Source organism: Phalacrocorax aristotelis, chromosome 2 (assembly GCF_949628215.1).
Source record: "Phalacrocorax aristotelis chromosome 2, bGulAri2.1, whole genome shotgun sequence".
Taxonomy (NCBI): Eukaryota; Metazoa; Chordata; class Aves; order Suliformes; family Phalacrocoracidae; genus Phalacrocorax; species Phalacrocorax aristotelis.
In genome coordinates this window covers 114,622,147-114,647,182 of record NC_134277.1, presented here as the reverse complement: position 1 = coordinate 114,647,182, position 25,036 = coordinate 114,622,147, and the positions used below count along the sequence as shown (strand labels likewise).

Genomic DNA, 25,036 nt, shown 5'->3' with positions numbered 1-25,036 from the left:
CTCAATTGGCAATACTGAAAGGCTATCCATAAGCTCAGAATGTTAAGAACAACACGCAGCATGAAAGGATGAACTGCAAGTACAAGGAGAACACACAAAACTCTGAACACATCCAGTTTCTCCAGGTTAACCCCATCAGAAGCAAAAGCTGCACCTGCCCAAAACTTGGACGCATAAATTGTGGTTGTTGAATTTCTCTAAGCTTGTTTATAAAGCGAATCCTAGCTATGTCCCTGCTGTTCGTAACGGGAGGAAAAGCTGTTAGTCTGCCCTACAACAAATGAGAAATCAAAAGTTCCCAACAGTTTCCTGACAAGTGTGTTTTGCTGGTTCCTTAAAGACCGTGAAGACTGTATTTATTTCTTGATTATTTTATTTCAACTGCAGTTTTACCACTAGTCTAATCCTGCCATTCTTCCATAATGGCACAATGCAAAAGTCATTAGGGGTTTGCATATACAAAAAACGCAAGAACTTCATTAAAATGTTAAGTACGTTTTTAATTTAAATGTGATTTTAAGACTGAAGACAACACATCAACTATTTCCTTCAGAGGAGGACGGCGTGTCAAGCATTTAACGTTGCGAAACAGCAGGTGACAGGTCTCCATCCCGCAGCGTATATGCCGAGGGAGGCGAACGAGGACTTCACGGCCCCGGACTGAGGCCCAGCTCCGCCACACCAACCCCAGGGCCGAGCCCCGCTACACCACCGCTCCAGATGCCGGGCCCCCACCGCCGCCTCACCCCCGCCCCGCGCCGCAGAGGCGTCGTGCAACAGCATCGGGCGCGTCAAACGACCGCCGGTGCGGGTGCGGTGGCCGGGCGCAGCACCCGGTTTCCCTGCCCAGGCCGCCTGCGCGGCGGCGCCGCCGTCACGTCCCCCTTCTCCTGCAGCTGCAGCAGCAGCGGCGGCGGCGGCGCCGCACTCGCGCTCCCGCTCCCGCTCCGCCCCGACCCCACGGCGGCGGAAGTGGCGCGGGCGGACGGCGTGAATTCGTTCCGAGGTCGCGGCGCTGAGGTCCGCTTTCGTTTCCCGGCCTCTCCCCGCTGGCCCCGCCCCACCCCTAGCGGCAGCACGGCCCTGGCCGCCCGCAGCGCCCCCCCACCCCATCCCGGGCCTCCGCCGCGCGTGCCGGCGCCTCAGCCCCCGCCCCCGCCCTGGCTCCTCCTCCTCCTCCTCCTCCTCCCGCTCCCGGCCGGGGCTTCCGCGCCAAGGTCTGGCCAGCGCCAGGCGGGGGAGCTCGCGAGTCAGGCGATAGATACCGCTGTTGCCGCCGCCATCGCTGCGGGACGGTTTCCGTCTCCTCGGCTTCGCAACATGGCAGCGGCGGCGGCGGGGGGCAGCCGCGGGGTTCGCAGGCCGGTGCTGCTGACGCCTCGCGGCAACGGGGACCGCACCGTTTTTCTTTTCGACCGGCGCCAGGAGCAGGCGGATCCGGACGAGAAAGTGCTCAGCTACGGCAAGGACAACTACCGCGCCTTCCGCAGCGCCGTCTGCCAGGTACCGGGGGCGGGAGGGAGGGAGGGTGGGAGGGAAGGCGAGCGGGGCGGCGGCGGCGGCGTTAACGCCCCCCCGGCGGCGGGGACAGGGTCGGCCGAGGGGCGCCGCGCTCCCCAACTACCGCGAACGTTCGGCAGCCCCACGTGCGAGGGGAGGCGCGAGGGGGGCCGGCACCGGCGGCACGCGCGCCCGGCCGGGGGCTGTTGGGCGGCCCGGGGCGGGATTCTTCCTCCGCCTTCCCGGTGGGGGTGTGTGTGTGTGTGGCGGGGGGGGGAGGCGCGGGTCTCCGCGCCCGCCTCCTTCCCCCAAACTTTCTTGTCGGGACAAGCGGGTGGGCGTCGAGGGAAGAACGCGCCCGCTGCCTCGGGATCCGCGTCCCCCGGACGCCGGGCCCGCCAGGCGGAAAACGCGACCCCCTCCGCCCCGGGGCAGCAGCAGGGCGGTCGGCCGTGCGGTGAGGTGCGGTGTGAATGGAGCAGCCCCTGGCGGCGGGCGGGAAGGGAGCGGGGTGCTCGGGAGCTCCCCCGCGCGGCGAAGCGGCGGCGGCGCGGGGCGGCGCCCTCGGGCAGGGCGGCCGGCACCGGGGGGCCGCAGCCGTGGCGGTTCTGCTGTCCAAGGTGTTGGCGGTCAGCGCCCGTCGTTCCCCGGCTTCAGCCCTTGTAACCGCCTCTCCCGAGTCCGCGGCGGTGGCTGCCAGCTAAATACTTCACCTGGCTTGTTCTTTGCTGTCTCGCGCGTGCTTTCAGTTCTCTTTCCTTCCGTTATAGGAAATAAGAACTGACTCTGTCCTCAGATCTCTTGGAGGTGGAGATTTACTTCTACGTAGGGGCTGTTTACTTTAGTGTGCTAGCGATACCAGTAGGCATCGCCCATTTTCTGTCCTGGTTTCGTTTTCCGAAGGAGTAGTAAATGCCATAAACTTCTTAGCTGCCTGCGCGTTTTATGTTGTGAAGCGCTCAAGAAAGTTAGCTGTAAATTGCACACTAATTTGGGCTGATAAAAGGTTCTATTTCAGTTTCTTTATCCAGTGTACTTTGTTCTCTAGGATATGAACTCTTCAAGGAAATTGTTTCATTTGTGCTATGTCTGGACAGCGTTTAATACAATGGTTTCCTACTGCAATGGAAGCTTTGAGTTATCAATGACAGGAGTAGCTGTCACATGTGACTACCACCTCCTTGCACAGTTCTACCTCAGTGTTAAAAATGATGCATTAATATTCTGTCAGAGGTATGGAATCTGTACCGCTGTTTAAGGCGCTACTACTCAGCAGTAACTTGGCTATGGAGTGTTAGCACATCCCTTGACCTGGTCAGAGCCCCTAAAGTTCAGAAGACTGGAAGAAACAAGTGACTGAATGGAATAAAGAAATCGGCACACTTCATGCTATGTAATGTTCTGAGAAGTTCGGCAGTGGGTTCGTGGCCCTCTAAGGCCTTCTAGAGAACCAACGTCCTCCTTAATGGAGTGTCATTAGAGGGATCGTATCTCCTATGAGTAATTATGACTATTACGTGATTTCCTCCAAGAGTTGTCTTAATGGATCCCATCTCAACTCTACCTAGCTGATGATTTGCAAGGATACTTCATATTTTCAGTATTCAGGGCAAATATGTTGAAGATTAACCCATCTTTTTTTTTTTTTTTTAAGCTTTTTTAATTAATCAATGGGCTGTGGTTAACGCTAATTTGCAACTTGTTACAGACAAGGGAGCCTTTCTTTTCACGGCTTTTTTGTATATGCTGCACACTCTGGTGACTGCCGTTTCCATGCATCCTCATGGTGGTCAGTAGTTCACAGAGCATTTGACATATTTGCAGTCTTATACAGCTATAAGCCATCATCACAAGATGTGGCAAATCTTAGGTACAAACAGCTTCATGGTTTTCTTGTCTCAAAAACGTATGGACAATGTGGAGTCGGTACTTTAATGCCATTGGGCAGACTGCTCAGATGCGCAACATAGCGACTGAAAAGTTTGGTGCTGCAAAGTAGAACTTGGCGTGTTTGGATTTGGTGCCTGTGAAAGTAAAATTTTCAAGTATGGTTTTTTACCATGTCAATACCCTAATCCTTATCACCAGTCCTGGAGGCTGTTTTCGGGCATTAAGGGTAACAAGAACCTCAAATGATCATTCCCTTAGAGAAAGGCCTTCTCCAACAATGTGTTGACTGTCTGTGAGTTCAGTCAGGATGCCTCTGTCACAGCTAATTTCAGTGCAGTGACTCTTTGCACCTTGGAGCTTTCATTATCTTTCATATGGGCATCTAACTCTGAAAGCATGCCGAGACAGATGGTTTGACGTGACCAGTAAATGCTGGTACAGTGAAAACTGAACAGGATGAGGTCCAGGAAGTTTGACATCTGATGTCTCCTACACCAACAGTGTAGGGGTTCTCCTTAGGCTTCTGGAAGAGTGTTCTTGCATTTCGGTGTCTCTGGGAGTTTTGCGCATTGTTTGTGTTTCTCTGGGTGTTGTACTCCAAAGTGTCAAATTTCTCACCTCTTGAATGTTGCAATTGACTGCTTTCAAGAAGAAGGTGTTGTGGTTTCACCTGATTGGGACAGACTTTCCACACTTCATGGTGCTGAAAATGTGTCAGGGAAGTGATGAAAGTTCAGGAAGAAAGGTTGTTTTGATAAGTTTTGGATTGTTCAGACTAAGATGAATTTGCTTTTCTCCAATTAAAGCTATTAGAGACCATCTGAGTCCATGATCAGGCAAATGCTACATATCTAGCAGCGTTGTTTCCACTGATATCCTGTCTGGTGGCTCAACCTCAGTACAGGCTCAGCTTCAAATCAACTTTCATTGACAGTTTATTCTGCAACTGAAAGGTTCTACTGTAGCAGCGAAGGTGCACATGTATTTTCTAGTCTGTCAACTGGGCTGTGGGGGTGGTAATGTCTGACAAGGGTGCCAAAAATATTAAACTGTTGGGACTAATTCTGCCGTGAACATCTTCCTGTGGTGTAAGAGAATTCCTTTGGATATAACTGAATATGAAGGAGTCAAAGGAGAATGTAAATATTGAAAAAATAATTAAATTAAACCTGATTGCAGTATGTGATGATTCTGAGTTGAAAATACTTGAATATCTGAAGGCATGGTCTTACGCTGCTGCTTCTGAGACTAGCTTTTTTTCATAATGCAGAGAGAAAGTGAGTCTTTTCCTGTTTGTGTACCAAAATAACTGATTCTTTAGACAAGAGACTCAGCCACTGAGAGGTTGATTTAGGAGCTGATTCGTGTCCTTTCTGTCTGTGGCCATATAAAATATCCTTCCATCATTATTAAAAGTCTTTATTAATTTTTTCAACTTTTGCGTTGTTTGGGTTTTTTTTTAAGCAAATATTTGTTGTCACCTCAGCAAATTTTGTTACTGTCCCCAAACTACAAGTTAATGCATGGCAGTGTGGTTGGATGTGGCTTTATATACTGATAAATTAGCCTTTACTTCTGAGCGTGTGTGTGAGAATTATAACTTTTTTTTTTAAAAAAAATCTAAGAAGCTGGAGCATATCTAGTCCTCATTCTTCTTCCTTGCAGTGATCAATCTTAAAGCGGAAATCTTTTAATTAAAAATGATCTGTTAGCCTTGTTATTCCATTTGAGCACTGTTGAGCATATGTGGAGCAGTCATGTATTTTCAGTCCCCAGAACCACGAAGTTTTAAGGTGAATAAGTGAATTGAATACAGAGTGCCACCTCTTCTTGGGAGTACTAATGCTTGTACACCTTCCTGTTGTCTTCTGTTAGGTATATGCCCCACTGCTTGTCCTGGTGTTTAGAGTATAACTGGAAAATATTTACCTGCAATGAGCAGAACGGAACTAAACTTTGTTGGCAGCTAATCCTAGATAAACAGTAAAGCTGGAGCGCTTCAGTTTGTTGCTAAGCTGGAAGGAATCCTTCCAGGCACTTACAGCAGTCACGTTCCTTTTAAAACAGAAAGTTATCCGTGCTGAAAACTGCACAGAAGTTTTGCTATGTGCGAAGGGATTTTCGAGAGGCTTTGAGGTGAAGTACCAGTCTGAAGAGAACTAATGGTACTAAAATTAGTGTTACTATTTAAGTAGGACTTGAACACATTTTACAAATGCTTCTTTAATTCTCTTGAAACTTTGCGTCATTGCTGTGACCTCCTTGTTTGAAGAAATATATAGGAAGTATAGGTCTCTAATGTGTACAGAAAGTAAATACTGAAAATTCAGACATAGCAATAAACCAAACTATTTCGCTTTTCGTCTTTTGTCATATCTTTTCTTGAGCTTCCCGTAGTATCCTAACAGTCTCCCTACTATTTAAACAGATCATTTTGCCAGTCCACCAAAATAAATTCCACTGTATCAATAAGCTAAGAGGCAAAAAAGGATGCTCATTAAGAGGGACTAAGAAGAAGCATAGCTGTGGAAACTCAAGGAAAAAACTTTTTTTTCCCTGTGAATATTTGGTTGCCAATGCTTAATAAATAACATACAATGAAACTATTGCAAACAATGAAAAAAATATTAGCAGCTTCTGCTCTTTGTATCACCAGGTACATTGTACATTAAAATGTATTTAAGAGATCTTTGGATTACTTACTAAGATACTCTTCTGATAAATTTGCTCAGTAAAAGTACTTCCATTCTTATGAAATCCAATCCATCTTGCAATAATTATATTTTCATATTATAAAACCTGTTAATTTACTCACCTTTCAAGGTTCTGTATAATCAAAAAGTAAAAATAGATATATTTTAAACATGCTGTGCATGCACAAAACAAGTTTTTCCTTTACTTTTAAAGAAACTGTTGGAGGTACTGTAATGTATTTATAAGATGCAACAATATTGTGAGTTTTTTTTCCAAAACTGTCATATTGTAATTCCAGCTTCACTGAAATGCTTGTGTATTGCATCTTTGTTACTGACATTTCAGTGGGAAGAAGGATTGATACCTTTGTATGCTAAGGCACTACCTTACTATGTGGTGACTGATTTGGAAAGCTGTGTGGTTTTTAAGTTCCTGCTCAAATTTGAGTGCTGGTGATACAGTCAGATGCAGAGTATCTGCATTCCTTTAGCATTAGTTACCCAGGTGCAGCTTCTTAGATGTGACCAAGTATTTTTTTTGCTTTTGAAGAGTGGCTTCCGAATTCTTCTTATTTTAACAAGTAATGCTGTAGGAAGTATTTGATGGTGGAAGCTGTATGGAGTTGATGTCAAAATTTTGACTGATAGCTGTACTCATTAATATTTGTGATTGTGCTTTTAGACACAATGGCTTGTGAAGGTCTGGTGGGAGTTACTACATTTGTCTAGACTCTGAATAAGTCTACTGATGACAGCATGCTCTTTGCATAAACTCTAGGGTCCCCAGCTTCTTTCTGCTTGTTAAATCTTGCAAGTCTTGAAAAGATGTCTGAGTTAACTCGTTGTTCTAGACTTGATTTTGTAGATTTATGTATGTGGCTTCTGCAGAGTGCTTGCCATGCAATTTCCCTCTCTTTTTTTTTTTTTTTTCCTCTCTGTTTTTCCACAAAATTATGATAAAGCTTTACTTTAAGATACCGCATTAAAACTTCTTCTGTTACTGGATCTTGTGACAGGTAGCAATGTTCTTAGTGTTTTTGTTGAGCTATCTGTTCACTCTTTAACACCTTTCATTGGTATCTTTCTGTAAATATTTAGAAATGTATCAAGAACTTTTGAAAGAAGTAAAATTTTTAAGTAGGCAGAGGACAGGGCACTTCAGGTTCTGCTAATGTTGTCTTCTGTAGTTCGTCTTTAGGTGGAGGTGACTCAGTCAATAAAGGATGGTTGGAAAATGTTCCAGAATGCTAGTGTTCACTGCTGGTTTTTGTGTGTAGGTTGTCTCTAGTGACCATCTGCCCAGAAGATACAGGGTACTGGCTGTTCCTGTGTTTCTGTAATATACAACTCTTTGCTTTGAGCTCCAAGAAATGCTTAGAAATAACTTCTTTTTTTGAATGCAGCTGCTTTTCAAGAGACTTCTAGATCCCCTTTCCGTTGGTGTCCAAAGATGATACACATCTGTGTTCTGACATTAGCCAAGCTCATTAAGACTGTGATTAAAGATGATTGTTATCATAGTTGCTCTCCTACCGTAAGTGCTCAGTACCAGATCCTCAGCAGGTTGTCATCATGTTGAGGCTAGCTGACCCAACAGTGGGCTGGAAGAGTACGTGATAAGCACTCTTATGAGTTACATACAGTTGTTCTCAGTTACTTCCAGGAAGGCTTTTGTCTCCACTTAACCTGTTTATAAATTAGGTTTTGTATTTGCTAATTTGTATGAATTGCCTTAAATTATCTAGTTGCATGAATAATTGAGAGAGGTGATACAAATATCTCCGTATCCTTAAGCACTACTGAAACACAGTTTTTGGTTTGAAAAAAATCTCTGATTTGAGAATAAAACCCTTTTCCTTAAATGTGTTTTCTAGTTTCATCCATTTGTTGATCGAAGAGATTTCTCTGAGTTTGGACTGATAATTCTTTTTAATGTGGCATGAAGTGTGGCATATAGCTAACTGATAAATGTATATCTTTCAGGTGATAAATTGGCAAATAGCATGGGACATTCAGTTAATCACATGCAAAGTTACAGGTGGCTACAGGCTTCTTAGAGTTCAGATGTGGCACTTAGGTTCCTTTTTTAGATTCCTGAACAAGTTCCTGCACAGGAGCTGCTGGATCAATGTGAAATATTCAAAGTAAAGCTGCTTTGCTTTTTATCACGTTAGGTAGCTGAGGTATGTAGATAAGTTTTGTGAAAATTAGTATCTATAAAAACCGCATTGAAAATGCCATTGCTGGATTTCTTTATATTTAACTGATACAGTTCAGGTCCCCTTCTGTTAGCCAGAAATTTTTTTCTGGGCTAGGTGCCACTTTGTGGAAGGTGGTTGCATAGCTGTTATGTCTCTCTTATCCTTTGGCTACATTGCCAAGCTCTGAGGCCAGTTCTTCACATCATTCTCATGCGTCTGCCTGCTGGGAATAGTTATCATAGGAGGAGACATAGCATTTTAAAGGTATGGAAGTTACTTATTGTAGGAAACAACTTGTTTGTGGTGGAAAATTTTGGATTGTCTTCTCTAAAGATATTGTAGTTTTGGTTACATTGTTTTATGTCTGTCACATGTGAGACTGTTCCATTCCTTTAGTTTGAAAAGTCAGCACCAGAAATTATTATTTTATGGTAATAGGCTGGAGGATCACTGGAAGCAGACCAATGAATCTGTGCTTACAGTGTGTTATTTCTCCTTCACTTACCACTTCAAGCCTATCCATGTTATTGCAAGCTGTTGACCAAAGTTGAACATTTGGTTGTTGAACACCTCTTCTAAGGCAGATGGTAAATCTAGAGGCAAAATCTATATTGACTTCATGTTAAGTGTTCTAGTTCGCTTAGTAGCCAAGTAAGCCTCACAGTGTGTGTTCAGATCAAATAGCATCAAAACTTGCTGCTATTATGGTTATGTACTAATACGTGAAAGAGAAAAGAAACTGAGGCCTATTTGAAGGAGTCTGCTGCTGCTGAGTTGTCTGTGATTTGTGGGCTTGTGTTTTGTTTTGAGGGACTTTTTAGCTTATAAAGAAAACCCGTGACTGAAACAAGTATATAAATTGAATCTTGCTTCTTGATTCAGATTTAAGGGTTAGAAAGATCACAATTCATTCACACTTTTCATTTATTGTACCTGTAAATTGCTTTGCTGAAAGCTTCTTGGGCATCTGGCATTCATTTGGCTGTTTCAAACTCTTAGCATTATATTAATCTCATGTCATAAACATCCACCAACAAATTGAGGGCTATTAGCTTTATTTATTTATCATGAAACATAGGCAGTGCTCCAGACTGAGCCTCCAGTTTATAATGCATTTCTTTTGTTGGAGCAAAGACAACTTTTTGGCTTATGTATCGTTTCACAGGTATAATGACTGACATCCTGCTGCAGGCAAAATAGGCTCAACTCTGGGAATTTTTCTTAATGTAGCTTATTGCCACTTAACGCAAACTTTTGGTTATTGACTGGAAGGCAATTAAACAAACACTCGGAAGTGCTTTTCCTCCCCCTTTTCCAAGCTCATCTTCTGTCATACACCTCTCCGCCAATTCCTAGTCTAAGCTTCCCTTGCCCTCCCTGTGCACAACACTTCGTCAGTCCCAGTTCCTTTGGTGAGGCAACAGGCAGTGCAAGAGGTCATGGCCTTGTGCAGGGTTTGCCTCTGCTGCTCCTCCTCCTCTGTGCTCTTTACTGGTTTTCTTCTGCTCTGGTGGGTTGTCCACAGGCCACAGCCCTGTATGAGTAGGAGGACAGGGAGGGGAAATTCTCTGCCCCAACATGGGTACACCATGGGCCCCAGCACCTTTGGCCCATCCCTGCTCTGGCATCGAGAACCTTTCAATGTGTCTCCAGTGCTGTCCCTAGCAATGTCCTCGATGCATCTTCTCTGTTGCTTCTCATTTGTCTCCTCTATTTCTTCCCCATTATGTTTGAGCAGAAGCACCATATGCTCTTCTGGTTGAAATTTTGGCATGCAGTGGGTTGTTTCCATCAGTTTGAGAGCCCTCTGGCACGGGCTATGACTGCCTCAGGGCAATGCATGGCCTCCTCCCACACTGGTCTCCCCTGTAGCCCTCTGGCACCAAAACCCTGCAGTGTACACTCAGTACATCTCCAAGTGTGCTCAGCAAACAATTTAAGCTGTTCCTTTGGAGGATATAACTGCTAGTGGACAAGAAGTTGACCATGAGCCAGCAATGTGCCCTTGTGGCCAAGAAAGCCAACAATATTCTGGCTGCATTAGAAGGAGTGTGGCCAGGAGGTCGAGAGAGGTTATCCTCCCTCTCTACTCTACCCTAGTGAGACCACATTTGGAGTACTGTGTCAAGTTTTGGGCCCCTCAGTTCAAGAAGGACAGAGAACTGCTTGAGCAAGTCCAGTGGAGAGCTATGAAGATGATCAGGGGACTGGAGCATCTCCCTTATGAGGAAGGGCTGAGACACCTGGGTTTGTTCAGCCTAGAGAAGACCGAGAGGGGATTTCATCAATACCTATAAATATCCAAAGGGTGGGTGTCAGGATGATGGAACCAGACTCTCTTCAATAGTGCCCAATGGCAGGACAAAGGGCAATGGGCACAAGTTGGAACACAGGGAAGTTTCACTTCAATATGAGAAAAAACTTTTTTACTGTGTGGGTGCCAGAGCAGTGGAACAGGCTGCCCAGGGAGGCTGTGGAGTCTCCTTCCCTGGAGACATTCAAAACCCACCTGGATGCATTCCTGTGTCCCTGCTCAAGCAGGGGGGTTGGACAAGATGATCTCCAGAGGTCCCTTCCAACCCCTACCATTCTGTGATTTTGTAAATGGCTCTTAGTGAACAGCTATGGTTGTTTTCCCAGACTATTCAAAATTTGGTTCATTGATATAATCTTCTATACTTTTTAGGTGGCTTTTTTTCCTCTTTTGTGTGCATATAACTGTTCAATTTTGTAACATTTTGACTTTGCATTTGCATGTGTGCTTAGGAATTCTTGTCTTTTCACATATCTACCTCTCTTTTTAGAGAATATACAATTATTTTTTTTCCCCTAGGTTGTAGATTAATTTGGAGCTTGTCTCTGTTTTCTTTTTCCCAAAGTCTTTTTTTCTTTTGTGTCCAAAAAAATAAAAGCTTTCTGCTTAGGTGTTTTAACACGATAACCTCCAAACATGCTTTCATTGTGAATGTGCAGAGGCATTTCTGAGTATAGTGATTCTGTTGTACTCTTCAAGATTTTGATGTTATCAAAAGCTAGATCATGATTGTGCATCAGGGCAGTTTGCAAAAGAATAACCAACAGATTTATAATCTGGACATACTGCTAGGTTGTCACACAAATCTTCTGAAGTCAAGAATTGGGTGCATCTTCAGTGCTTATTTGAAAAAGCATACAATGCTAGGCTGAAAGGGGCTCAGCAGTGAAACCTTAACTTCATATGAAGTCAACAAAAAAATGCCATGATGTCTCTAACATGCGAGAATCTTAGAAATGAAATATTTGACTAAACATTGTTTATCATAATCAAATGAAACATCATTAACTGTTCAAGTAAATTACCCGGTAGGTTCACTTTTATTCAGGGATGACCAGCTCATCTTTCTGGAGACCACATCCACATAATGGGACAACTGTGCAGCCACCTCACCCGCTACCTGACATAGTGGGAAGAGACAGGGGCTGGGTTAACTGAGAGTATAGGATGGAGGGAAGGAGGAAGTAGAACAAACAGGTCTTATATAAAACTGCGTCTTTCAAACTGAGAAATTTTCCAAGTTGGCCAAAGTTTAGAAAGGAAGCAGCCTTTTAAATTCCAGCACAGACAAGAAGAGCAGGTTATCTGCAGTTAGGACTGCCGGAGTTGGTCCATGAACCCACCAGGTAGCTTATCTCAAAACAACAACCATTTGGAGTGGAGCAGAAAGGACCTGCTGCTTGCAGATACAGTAATGCTGGGCTCACCCAGGAAACGCAGGTGTAGCTCTGCCTGAGAGGCTGCTGAGGTTGACTTAGTTGACGCTAACCCGTAGAATGGGGGAGAGGACCAGGAGGAGGAGGTTGCCCCTGCTCGATTAGCAGGCTGATGTCTTTTGCATGCACTACCTTATCCTAAATTCTTGCTGTCTTAAAGTAAATACTGCACTTTTCATAAGGTTCTGAGACAGAAGAGCTTTTGGGAGGTAAAGAAAACAGCTGTAATTGTATCTGGAGGGAAAAGATGCTTATCTGTCATTTCAAATGTAAAACCCTTCAGTTCTGTTTTTCTGTATTAACCATTAACCTTGGATGGCACAGTAGGATGCTAGTTTTATAGTATCCATAATTTTTATTGCTTATTTTCCTTGCTCTGAGCAATTCTTTTTTTCCTGTGCAGGTTTGCCATGTGGAAATTTGCATAATGTGAGAAGTTAAGTTGAAGTGATCTAACGTAGATGAGCTTAAAAGTAACAATTGCTCCAGACTCTTAAGTCTGAACATCAATCTCTTCATGTCATCTCCATTTGTTTCACTTGCACCAAGTGCTATGTGAAATTTGATTATTTTGCTGATGGATACTAGCTGGATCTTTAACAACCAGGGAGGAGGTAACTGAAAGATGGAAAGTAGACTTCTAATGAAACCTTAAGCAGTGTTTTAAAAATACTATTGTGAGTCCCAGTACTAGGGATAGAAAGGAAGAGGTATGGGAAATGATGAGGGCAAGCTGCTACAGGGAGTGCAAGAGCTTCAGGGGAAAATCTAAAAGTGCATAAAGAACCTGTCATAGTCATGATCACAGGACTGACGGGGTTCATGGAGTTAAACAAAACCAGAGCTGACTTTTACCTGAGTTTCAAAACTGAACACGGCAAGGCAGGAGAATATACAGATTTATTCTTTTGAGAAAGACATTAGTGTTGGATATCAGGGTGCGAAAATGAGGGCAAATGTAGAGGCATATAAATGTAGATAGAAACCAGGATAAGAAGTCCATAGCTACAGTAATCTATTCCAAAGATAGAGGCAGCAAAGTGGCAAAGATTGTTTCAGTTCAAAAGAACATACCTTAGTGTTTTAATGGTAAAGAATTTTCTAAAAGAAATATTTTATTTTTTTAAAACATATGATACAATCAAAGGACAAAAACTTCAATGTGTATCAAACATTAAGAAATGTTTAGTTGGTTTAATGTCTCAAAAGATTTCAGTTAAATATGGGACACCTTCTAGATCATGACTGTTGCTGTTATAGTTGCGCAGTCTGAAGTAGAGCTGTTCAGTCTCCTTCCTCAGCCTTCAAGGTGATTACCTGTAAGTCAGTTCCTTCTTCTTAAAATTCCTGTTGCTCACTAGAACACATTCTAAACAGGTAAAAAACCAAACTACTCTAGTACAGACAGTTTTGGCTCAGTTGGGAAAGTAAATGGAGTTAAATTCTGGAATTAAACTGTGTTCTACTTCTGAGTTAATAAGGGAAAAATATTTGGTTGCTTCTCAGTGGTTTGTGGCAAAGTGAATAGAAAGACTACTTGCCCACACCCCCCATTTATCTGAGTACTTTATGGAGTCCATAGTTGTCATAACTGAATAACTTCCAATTTTTGTAGGCATTTGGCATAGCTACTGATGAAAACTTTGTTATCACCACAACCAACAGGAAGGAAATTACAGAAGAGAACTTCAGTAAGTATCTTAGATGGCAAATCTTAGATGGCAAAATAAATGCAGCTGTTTCTTATATTGATTGTAAAGACAGTATGATGATTTGTATGCTCTGACATGCAATTATTGTAGGACTTGTACTTCCAGTTAATTCTTTGCCAAGAATTGTTACAAAATTGCTTTCATAAACAAGTTTTTAACAGCTACTCATTAGTATGATGACAGTTATACAAGGTAATTTTTTACCTTCCATCACAAATTCTGTAAACGATAGGAAAAAATGGCACGTCACCTGAGAAAACTTGCATTATTAAGCTTGGAAATGTGAAAGGATTTTAAATTAAATGTTGCTAGAAGGCTGAGTAATCAATGCCTAAGAAAATATAGAGATTACCTGAGGCTAAACCTGTACTAGTTTTGAGCGCAGAAGTTGACTGGTGCAGTGAATGCTCTTCAATATACTTTATATTTCATCTTCACTGCAGGCAACCTTGTTCAAGATGGAGTTACTTTATATCTGCTACAGTCAGTTGATCAAACACTGCTTTCAGCAACCAAGGAGCGAATTGACTTCCTGCCCCACTATGATACACTTGTCAAAAGTGGGATGTATGAGTACTATGCCAGCGAAGGGCAAAATCCGCTGCGTAAGTATTTGCCAAAATAATCTTGTGTAAATTATGTTTGTGTGACTATAATGTGATTATGATCAATTTAACTTTTAGTTACAGCTGGTGAAAAAGCAGTCTTAACTGTAAGAGAAAAATTAACTATGTGCTTTATAAAAATTTTTCCTTTAAAAATGACTCAAAATGGCTATGTAACCATCCAGATTTACAGAGGTACCTCCTCAAATAATTCTTTAAGAAGTTTGAATATTTTAGGAGTAAAATTACTTCAGTCTTGAGAATAATTTTGCAGACATCATCCAGACAGGTCAGGATTTGTGTTACCAGGTTTTTGTCTCCTGTACTGACTTTGTTTGAACCTGGTGACCAGTTTTTGTGTGAGCTACCATAGAATTTTGTCTGCTGTCCCATCTGTGGTTCTACAGGGCTTAACTTATCAAAACCAGCAAGTAGTTCTTTAAAAAGATGCTGCTTTAGTTTTTATCTAACTGGTATATTAAATATGTAACCAGCATCTTGTATTGTTTTATTGAAAAATTAATTTGTTTATGGCTTTCCTGAAAATTCTGTCTGTGGCTATGATTACTTTTTAAGTATGTGTATCTTAGGTACCGCAGGCTCAAAATTGTACAGAAAAAATGCAAACATCCATTCAAGCATTGTACTGGTCCCACAGCAATTTCTGTTTCAAAACCATCTCAACGATGTCTGTAAATAGCAATTGTATTTTGAAGTATCGTTCTCCTTTTGCCTCCTCTCTCTTTCTGCACTTCATTTGTTTCCCATCCCACCAAAGACAGTTTTGGTTCAGGTCTGGGGCCTCTGTGCTCAAAATGCACTAATAGTTTGGTCAGTGATATGTGTGTGTCTGTGCGCAGGAATTGCTGTATTAGACCACACAAAGCATTCTGTCTAGATTTGTGCTTTTTCCTACCAGCAGGCAGTATCAGATACCTGAGAAATACTAGGAGACCAGAAAGGCCATGCAGAGGTGCACCAGAAGCGATTCAGGGACTTCTGAATTTCTGCACATAGGAGAGAACTACTCTTATGCTTTCAGGAGGTAGTTATTGGAGGTCAACCGGCTGTTGTGAGCCATCCAGGGCAACTATTAAAAATGCTCCCCAAGGGCAAAACATAATAACACAGGAAAAAAGTGCGAAAGGGATGTAGATCAGTGAGGATTGGTGGATAGATTAGGGTGGGTTTTGTCTGTCAGACCTACATTTTCCTTTTCTTTGTGTGTCAAGCTTTTTTTTTCCTTCCCTCTACTCTTTGTTAACAGTAAGATTGTTGACTGCGTAGTTGTCAACAGCAGGGCTGTTCCTTTGGAGGATATAACTGTGTGAAGCTGGCAGATATCGTACCTCATCATTGTATTTGTGCCATGGTGATAGATCTTCACTTTCTGCTGAAAGTGAAATACTGTAAAATCACACCTCTAGCTCCTGTGTCATGCTTCCGTGAAATGCAGCATGGCTTAATGGGAGATGCATGTTAGGGATGCTGAAGCCATGCAGTTGGATAGCATCTTATCTTAGGCTACTCAGATCTCCAGCTGCTTGACTTTTTTGCTAATTTTACTTGTCAGATTTCTTCTTGTTGGCAAATGTTTTGTATTGTTTGTTCTTCCACTCTCATCCTGGATTCAAGGGACTCTCAATTTATTTGTTGTTAAAAGCTGTGGCTTTCTGTATTTGATGGAGACTGCAAGAGAAAGAAGAACAAAAGCAGTAGAATGAGGTAGTTCTCCACTGTGATTTTTATCAGTGTCGCTGATGATGCTAAACCGGATGTTGAGGTGTACACGTCAGATGGGAGAGCCGTCTTACAAAGAGACCTGGACAGGCTGGAAGAGTGGGCAAGTGAGAACTGATTGAAGTTTAACAAAGACAAGTGCAAAGTCTTGCACCTGGGGTGACATAACCGAAGAGCCTGGTACAGGGTTGCGTCTGTGTGGCTGGGCAGCAGCCTCACTGACCTGGGGTCCTAGTGGACAGCAAGCTGAATGTGAGTCAGCAGAGCACCGCTGCAGCAACAAAGGCAAACTGGGACCTGGGCTTCATGTGCAGGGGTGTTACTGGCAGAGATGGCAATGTAATCACCCCGCATGGTGCTGGTCAGGCCATGCCTGGAGTGCTGTGTCCAGTTCCTGTTCCCATAAGTAAAGAAAGACACAAGACAGACTGGACAGTGTCCACAGGAGGGTTGCAAAGATGATCAAAGGGCTGGGGCACCTGCCTTGTGAGGAAAGACTGAAGGAGTTAGGTCTTTTCTCCATGGAGAAGAAAAGGCTCAGGAGGACCTCATCACAGTATTCCGTACTTAAAGGGCAGCTACCAAGAGGACAGAGGCTCTCTCTTTGCAAGGAGCCACATGGAGAAGACATGGGGCAATGGGTACAAGTTGCACTGGGAGAGGTTTCATCTTGATATAAGAAAGAAGTTTTCTACAGCGAGAAGAATCATTCATTGGAACAGCTTCCCCGGGGACATGGTAGAGCCCCCATTGCTGGAGGTTCTCAAGATGCGATTGGACAAGGGTGCTGGATAATCTCATCTAGGCTGCCTTTCCTGTGAAAGGTTGGGCCAGGTGATCTTTTGAGGTCACTTCCAACCTGGGTTGTTCTATGATTCTATGAATTATTGTTAGTTTACAGACATTAATGCTGACTAATGGGGGGAAAGTGTGACAATAGCATTTTTAGGTAAATCCATGTATTTCAGAAGTTGCAGGGAGAAGTACTGTTCTCATTGCTAGATTCATGTTAACTGGAAGTATTTCCATTCTTTCAGTCACAGAATTTGATGAGATTCAAATGAGTACTTTTGGCAGTCAAACCATAATACGTTCCTGAAACTGTAGAGTAGTTCAGCCTTGATTTGAAGGAGTCAGCCTTGATTTGAAGGAGTGTACCTTTAGCAAGCACATTTGAAGACTAAAAAAAAAAAATTCTTCAGCATGAGGGTGTAAGTAGGAAATAATATTAAAACACATGCAGCTGATCCACTGGGACAGAAAAATAATGAATAAAAGAAAACTGTTAGTTCTGTGGCATGTCAGGATAATGTGAGGTCTTGAGTGCAATGGTGTGGACACAGAACCTTCTGTTATTTGATGTTCCGCTGGAAAACCAAGTAATTTTGCTACTAACCATTAATATTTCCCTTTTAAATCTATGTAACATTTCTAGAAAAAGAGTTAATGCTATTTTGCTAATACTAGCACAACAAAATTTGTGGGACAAGCAGATGATGAGAGCTGGAAATTGGGAGCAAGGACCTATATTGCAAGAATGGAGAGATGAAGGGTAGAAAAATAGTGAACCTAGTCCTCTGACATATAGTTACAGTTACTGTAACCACCTTGTATTAGAACTGTTAAACTTTGAGGAAGTATATGCAGTCTGTAGTTTCTTGTCTCGTTTTTCTATAACTGTTTATCAAAACTCCCAATCCCTATTCCTCTATGAAAAAAATAAAAGTCTCATCTGAGAAGAAAAGGAGGATTTTGGAGTCAGAGTCAAATATCACGCATTTAGCTTTACTTACGGTAGCATTTAAACAAACAGGTTTATGCATTATATGCAAGATAATGCATGGTCATCAGGTTCTACAATAGAACTTGAAGTTCCTTCTTCTGTTTTTATGGTGTCCTATGTCAAGAAAACAAATATTTGAACAAGTTTTCAGTTTAGGAGTATATTAAATGTTTGAAGAGTTTTAGATCAATAAATTTTATTTATTGATTTAATAATGTAATATATACTGAGGACTGTAACTCTTCTACACTGGAGAATTTCCCCAGTATGTGCATAACAATCCAATTCTCACTCCGTTTTCATGGTAGTAAATAGCACTGTAAACAAACAGTTGGTTTGTCAGAAGGAACTGTTAAATCTCAAAAGATCTTTATGAAGTCATTCAGTACTGCACTTCCTATAAGTGTTCACATGATTTGTAGCTACCATTGGTCTCCCACGAAATGCTGAGCATTCCCTTGGTAGGAAAACCTCTTTTTCCTTCTCTCAACAGGCTTCAGAATAATAGTGAGATAAAGCATATGTTCAGTTTTCCTTTAGTTCTCGTACAAATTATTTCTTTTCCCTCCTTTTCCTCCTAAAAGAGGTTTTTCACATCTGTTGCCTCATGTTACAATCACTTCCCTGTACATAACTCCAATGATAACCTCTTGTGTTATCCAGAGATCTTGTATCAAGGTCAAATCTGCCATCCATATGTAAAAATATTACACCTTCCAATGTGGTTTGAATGTAAAATGTATCAGCATCGGATGTATTTGTGTTCCAGCAGTATTGAAACAGGAAGAAAGTATATCCACAGGAGAGGAAGAGTCTTTGATCATGCCTGACAATGTCTGTGGGCCTAGATATCAAAGTTTCTTGACAACTTGCTGTAGTTCAAAATGTTTTTAAACTTTTGTTTGGGTTAATCTGGTAGTATCATCCACATACATTTGCTCTTTTCTTTCCCTGCTTACTGTTGCCCAAAAGCCTGAAGCATATTTATTCATGAGTCAAAAAGTAATTTAAATAGGGAATCTCAATGTTGTCTGTTGGAAGTCTGTTGATTTGTTTTTTGGGTTTTTTTTTTTTTGGTAGTAAAGCAGGCTTTACTACTACTAAGGGAAAAGTAAACTTTTTCCCTATACTTTCCTCTGCCATGTTATTGCTAAAGCAGCTTTTGCTTTAAATCGCCATTCTCTTGGAGATTGAACAAGCTTCAGGTGTTTCTGAGAAACTTTTCATATTCATTTAAGTAAATTCTTGATCTTGTCTGTACTCTGCAATAGGTGACACAGGGAAAGGGAGGATTCATGCTCTGAGTGTACTGCATGTGTTCATACTGCTACCACAAAAGCCTTTAAAATGGTCCAAAAGTTCTGGTAATACTTGTGCTCATAACTCTTCAATCCTAAAGAGACCACAATGATCAAGACTAGAAACAGACTAACTTTTAGATCCACTTCTGTAATGACATTACCGGTTTATTTTTTTGTTAGTGTGTTACTAATTCTCAGTCTTTGAGACTCTAGTGAAGTAATTTGCGAAATTCTGCAACACGCTAGTAATTAAAATTTGCAGCTATATTAAACTGTCTACTTTTGTTCATTCTGTACTAGAATTGAATGTTTGAGCAAACAGCAATTATGAGCATGTGTAAGTGTACTGCAGCTGATGCTTCTTATATACAATATCTCTAAGGGCATGCCTAACCAGTTTCATGTGTTGATGAAGGACTGTTGTTCTTTGATATGAAATAGTAAGTATGGATCACATAACTGATGCTCAACTCCTGTTGTTCGCAGTGAAGAAAGTTGCAAAGAAACTGAAAACTGTTTTTATACTTCAGAAACAACTTGAGGGAAAATGCCAAATACTTCAGTGTTGCTATATGATAGTAATACTCAAGGGATTTGTATGTCTGAAGTGTATGGCCAGCATAATTTGCACTGTAGCATTCTGAAGAGCCTTGCAGATTGTAGGGAGTAAAGCTTCCTTATTGGAGAGACTGAATGGAAATGTTTTTTCGCTAAGGCTGATCAGTCGGAGTAAATTAAAGCAAACTTGATGTATGTTTTTCAGATTGGTGCTGTTGTCCTAAATTAAATGACATTTTTCACTAAAGTTAGGTAGTCCTAACTTTAATTAGGTAAGGTCTCCAAGTGTTAATTATTAGAAACAACAAACTTGTGCAAGTAGTTTGGCTGATGATTTCTGCTGTGTATTGCCACGTATGTGACAGAACTTTGGTTGTATTTACCATTGACTAAATTCTTCATTTTAACAATTTTCTTTGTGTTCTTTTTGTAAACAAATAACTTTCTGTTTTGGAAATTGCGCAACATTTCTGTTCAGGATTTTTTCATTGAGTTAATTCTTCCCTCAATATTTTTAACAAGTCGAAGTCAGCTTTTTGCATACTTTGGATTTTCATATGAATCATAAGAATTCATTCCTAACCATGGAAAAAGACAAGTTTGCCTTATGGTAAGGAGCCTGTTTGTTTGTTGCTGCACCTAGGTACTTCCTATAATTGTATTCTTACAATCAAGAGAGATATGAGAGATTTAGTGATGAAACAAATCATAAGGTACATGTACAAAAGCTTTTCTTAACATCAAGATGTTACATAATTTTGGTGGTTCTGACATTGCTTAGCTTTTCTCTGTTTAGGGAATGTGTTATCCTAATCGCTCACAAGAAACGACTGTTGAGTGTGTGTGTGTGTTTTCAGAGTGATCTCTCTTGAGAACAAGATTTTAATAGGGTTATTTTTCTTCAATTTCTTTAGCATTTGCCCTTGCCGAGTTGATTGACAATTCTCTATCAGCTACATCCCAAACGACTGGTGTTCGGAGCATACAGATAAAATTGGTAAGATAGAAGTATTCTACTTTTTTTCAGGTGTAGTTTGCATTGTCGTCTTCTTTTTTTTTTTTCCTGGTGCTCCTTTTTTGTTTTTTTTTGTTTTTCCCCAAACAGTTATTTGATGACTCCCAAGGAAAACCAGCTGTTGCTGTGATTGATAATGGAAGAGGAATGACTTCTAAACAACTTAACAACTGGGCTGTATATAGACTGTCAAAGTTTACAAGACGAGGTGACTTTGAGAGGTTAGAAAGTTTTAGTCATTTTTACAATTATCAAACTCTGTGAAGGTTCACAGAATACCATTTTAAGACATATGTCTATACTAACACTTAGCTAAAAGCTGTCATTCTATGGTTACTTGTAAATAAACACATATTTTCTGTAGGTAGGAAATAGAGAAGCTTCATAACCCAAAAATGCTCCTCTAATATGATACCATGAGAACACCTTTTTATTCTTGTGGCCTTTTCTAAGCTGGTTTGTCTTTGACTTGCCTACATATAGTTAGGGGCTTTCTATGTTCTGCCGAGGTTTTGTTGTAGTGTTACCTGAAAGCATTTCAGTAGTGTATTAAGGAATGCATTCAATATTTGTCATGCTACGGGAATAATGGATATGGGGTTTTGATTTAGGTTGTTTGGTTTTTTTTAATCTTGATCATATACAATGTAATGCAAAATTAAAGCTGAAGATGTCTATTTATTGAAGAAAGCTAGGCAAAATAAATGTTTTGCATGTAAAGAAGAAACTAGAGATTTATGGTGGGGTTTGGTGCTTAGATGAATTAATTTTACAGTTCTGAATCTGTTCCCAAGAGATCTTCCATCTGCACAGCCAGGCTTTACCCTAGAGTAGAAAATTTTAGAGAAACAGTTAGGTACAGTTCTTGAGCTTTACTCACTTTTTAAATTCCTTAAGCATAGGATATTAAATTTGAAGATAAGGTTCACAGCCTCAATCATAACTAACTTGTCCTACGAGAAACGAGTATTAAAAAATAGTGGAGTGCTAGAAAGTGATAATAGAGCTGAAGAGGGGTTTGGTTTTGCATTGGATGCATCTCCAAATAGAACAATCAATATCTATCAGACAACTGGAGATAAGGGCATAAAGATTATGTCAGAAAGATCAGGCTTGCATTGTAATCCATTTTCATTTGCAGCAGCTTCACAGTTAATATCTTGCCATAGTCAAAGGGAGAGCACTGAGGGATTTACCTTTTACCTTCTAACATTAAAATTGTATGTAACTGCTGTTACCGCAATACCTGTTGCACAGACCTATTGACCATGTCCCGATTCCAGAGGTAACGATGGAGGAGAGTTTTCAGGGTAATAGTTTCTTTTTCTATCAGATTCTCCCTGCCAAATGTCTTCCTGTCTTTCATCTCCAGTGTAAAAAATATTGTCTATACATAGTAATAAGCAAGTTACTTAGATTAAAAAATTGAATGTGTATGACTGAATAAGATCTGGTTTGCTAGAAGGGACAGAAGTGTCTTATATATAAGATGACTTAGGAAAAGGGTTACTTTGTCAACATCCTTTTAAAAAAAATGCATCAAGAATTTTAGGCACATTTTAATGTTGCAATTATAATAGATCTAAAATGAAAGATCTTTGAACAAAGTGACTACAGGAATAATTTAATACAAGCTATTTAGATCAGGGGTTTTCTGTTGGTTTTATTTTAATTATAGTTGTCTTGATAAAGCTTATTAAAGCTACTTCTGTTGTCAGTGATCATTCAGGTTATGTACGCCCTTTGCCAGTGCCTCGTAGTTTAAACAGTGATATTTCATATTTTGGAGTTGGAGGCAAACAAGCAGTGTTCTTCGTTGGACAATCTGCCAGAGTAAGTAAATGTCAAACTTTAAAACATTTTTACGTAATCAGATTGTTACTATCCTAGCTTTCAATCACAGCATTAAGCTCTTTTACTATGTTCACTCAACTCGTATTTTGATTTGAAATGCTGTCTCTTTAATAAAAACAGATGATAAGCAAACCTGCAGATTCTCAGGATGTTCATGAACTTGTACTTTCTAAAGAGGATTTTGAAAAGAAGGAGAAAAACAAAGAAGCAATATATAGTGGATACATTCGAAACAGGAAGGTAAATGACCTTAATTTTTTTTTATTATTGAAAGCCTTTCCCAGGTCAGCGTGATTTCACTGTGTAATATTCTTGTAATACTTATCTGGTGATATCTTTATCTTATGAATCATTTGCACTCTGGAGTGTAAAAGGGAGTAATGGGAAACTAGAAACACTATCTCATAAGGCTTTATTTGTATGTGATGTTTTTTTCAGTTTAGCTTAAAGGGCAGAAATGTCATAGTTTGACATATCAGGTTAAGAAAAACATCTTAAAAGATCTTTCTGAGAACAGCAATTGTTTTGTTATGTATGAAACATTTAAAAAATGTCCGTTCTCTGAGCTATTAAGGAATAAATTAGGAAAACAAACTATGCACTATATAGAAGTATGTAGAAGAACTACCCTGCATATGGAAGAAAAGTCACCCAGATCAACAAAAACCCTGATGGTTTTCATGAAGAAGTAACGCTTAAGCAAAAAGCTGCAAGATAAGGAAGAAGACCAAAAGGAATTGTTCTTTGGACATTTTTGAGGAAGGAGGTAAAGGCAAAGATATAATTAAGGGTGCAGATGGGAGCATAAGTGGGTGCTGTGTATGACGAGGTAATCAGACCTTGATTATAGCCCATATCTTGTGGGCTCTTCCTGGTCTTTTGTATGGGTAAGAAAGGAACAGGAGGTGAATACAGTTTTTATCATGCCAGTCTTGGGTCAGTGACTGGCAACAAAGGATGAATTGTCAGAAAGGTATGTTTTATTTTTAATCTTTGCAATAGAGATGAGAAGGTAGAGTACCAGAAATAGAAACTGAAAATAAAATCATAAGACAGACAAAAATCAAAAGCAGACAAAATCTGCTTTTTGAAGAGGGCAGAAATGCTTTCCCTCCCCGTCTGATATTAAAAAGGGGGATAGAAAAGGAGAAAATAAACTAACAGATGTTATTTGGAGGAAACTAGGTGAATTAGGTGTATAGATACTACTAAAGAATTCAAGAAGGTGGTGCAATCAACTATTTGAAAAGTTATGGTGATAATATAAAACAAAAATTAAGCTGATGCAGTTAAAATTGCAAGTAAAGTTCTGTTAGAGGTTAAAAAATAACTTGTAAATATCCAATAAAGAAGTGATGATGTGAAGCACTCAAATAATGGAAGTGTGGAGATAATGGGTAGACAACTCAGGTCTAAGAAGTTTTTACAAGTCACTGAAATAGCCAGGCCAATTCATTGTACTGATGTGAAATTAAATGTGTGGATTTCTCTGTAATGTCTTGAAAAATGGTCTGCAGTGTACCTAGGTGATCGAGAGGAGAATACAGCAGAAATAGAAGTTGTAATAGATTACTGCAGTGTGAGAAGGATAGCTGAATCTCTGAGGAATTGAGTTGGTAAAGAAAGTTACTTTTGCAAAGAAATCAAGATGTAATTAATATTTAATCTCAGGTATTCTAGAACAAGGCCAAAACACTGAAGAGGAATGGCACTGGTGGCACCCCAGCCAACCATCTTCTGTTGGTGGATAATAGGCACCTGTCTTTAAATGGTCCAGGGAATTGAGTGCAGTAATGTTGCCAACGAGTAAATACTACTTTATAGCTGAGATGGATGCTAGGAATGTAGGGAAAAGTGCCATGGTAGTTTGTCATCTGAGGCAACCAAAGAATTTGGGAACAGCATTTCGGAGGTACATTAACTCTAAGTTGTACAGGATAGCACTTGTTCAACATGTGCATGCAGCTTCTAGGTCACTGATCAAATCATACAGAGGTGAGGGCTCTGGCTTTTCTTTATGATCTGTGACCTCATCACTGTCACAGAAACAGCCTTTTGCTTGGATGAAATCAGCAAGACTGTTTGGTTTAAAAGAGGCTATGCTGTGGGCCAAAGAAAGCATTTAAAGAATTGCAGTCTTTTTCAATAAAAGTTCCCACAACTGGTTAAATCATCCTGTCAGTCAAGGAGGTTGATTCCCTGGGGGAAATATGTCTTAACAGAACTCCCTTGACTAATGTGTTTCACCATCTAGAGTTAGGTAGGAGATGTGTCCTTTTACCAACTCAGTGATGTGTTTCCTTTTTGCCTGTTTTCCTGCATGAAGCTACATTTACTACAGCCTGGGAAAGAATATTTTCAGTTGTACCAATTGTTTGCAATTGCTATCAAGATCTCAATCTTTGTATTAAAAACAGCAGCTTCTCTGAATGCA

At 40.8% G+C, this 25,036-nt stretch overlaps 1 protein-coding gene across 2 annotated transcripts in view; it reads left to right on the top strand.

The window, feature by feature from the left end:
• Positions 1-487: 487 nt before the first annotated feature.
• SMCHD1 (structural maintenance of chromosomes flexible hinge domain containing 1) overlaps positions 488-25,036 on the top strand; it is an 83,900-nt gene continuing 59,351 nt past the window's right edge. For both annotated transcript variants that reach the window (XM_075084774.1, XM_075084773.1), the window contains exons 1-7: positions 488-1,503; positions 13,650-13,725; positions 14,190-14,351; positions 20,648-20,730; positions 20,839-20,969; positions 22,467-22,581; positions 22,723-22,842. In XM_075084774.1, the coding sequence (XP_074940875.1) occupies positions 721-1,503; positions 13,650-13,725; positions 14,190-14,351; positions 20,648-20,730; positions 20,839-20,969; positions 22,467-22,581; positions 22,723-22,842 (1,470 nt within the window). In that variant the 5' untranslated portion in view covers positions 488-720. The remainder of the gene's footprint in view (positions 1,504-13,649; positions 13,726-14,189; positions 14,352-20,647; positions 20,731-20,838; positions 20,970-22,466; positions 22,582-22,722; positions 22,843-25,036) is intronic.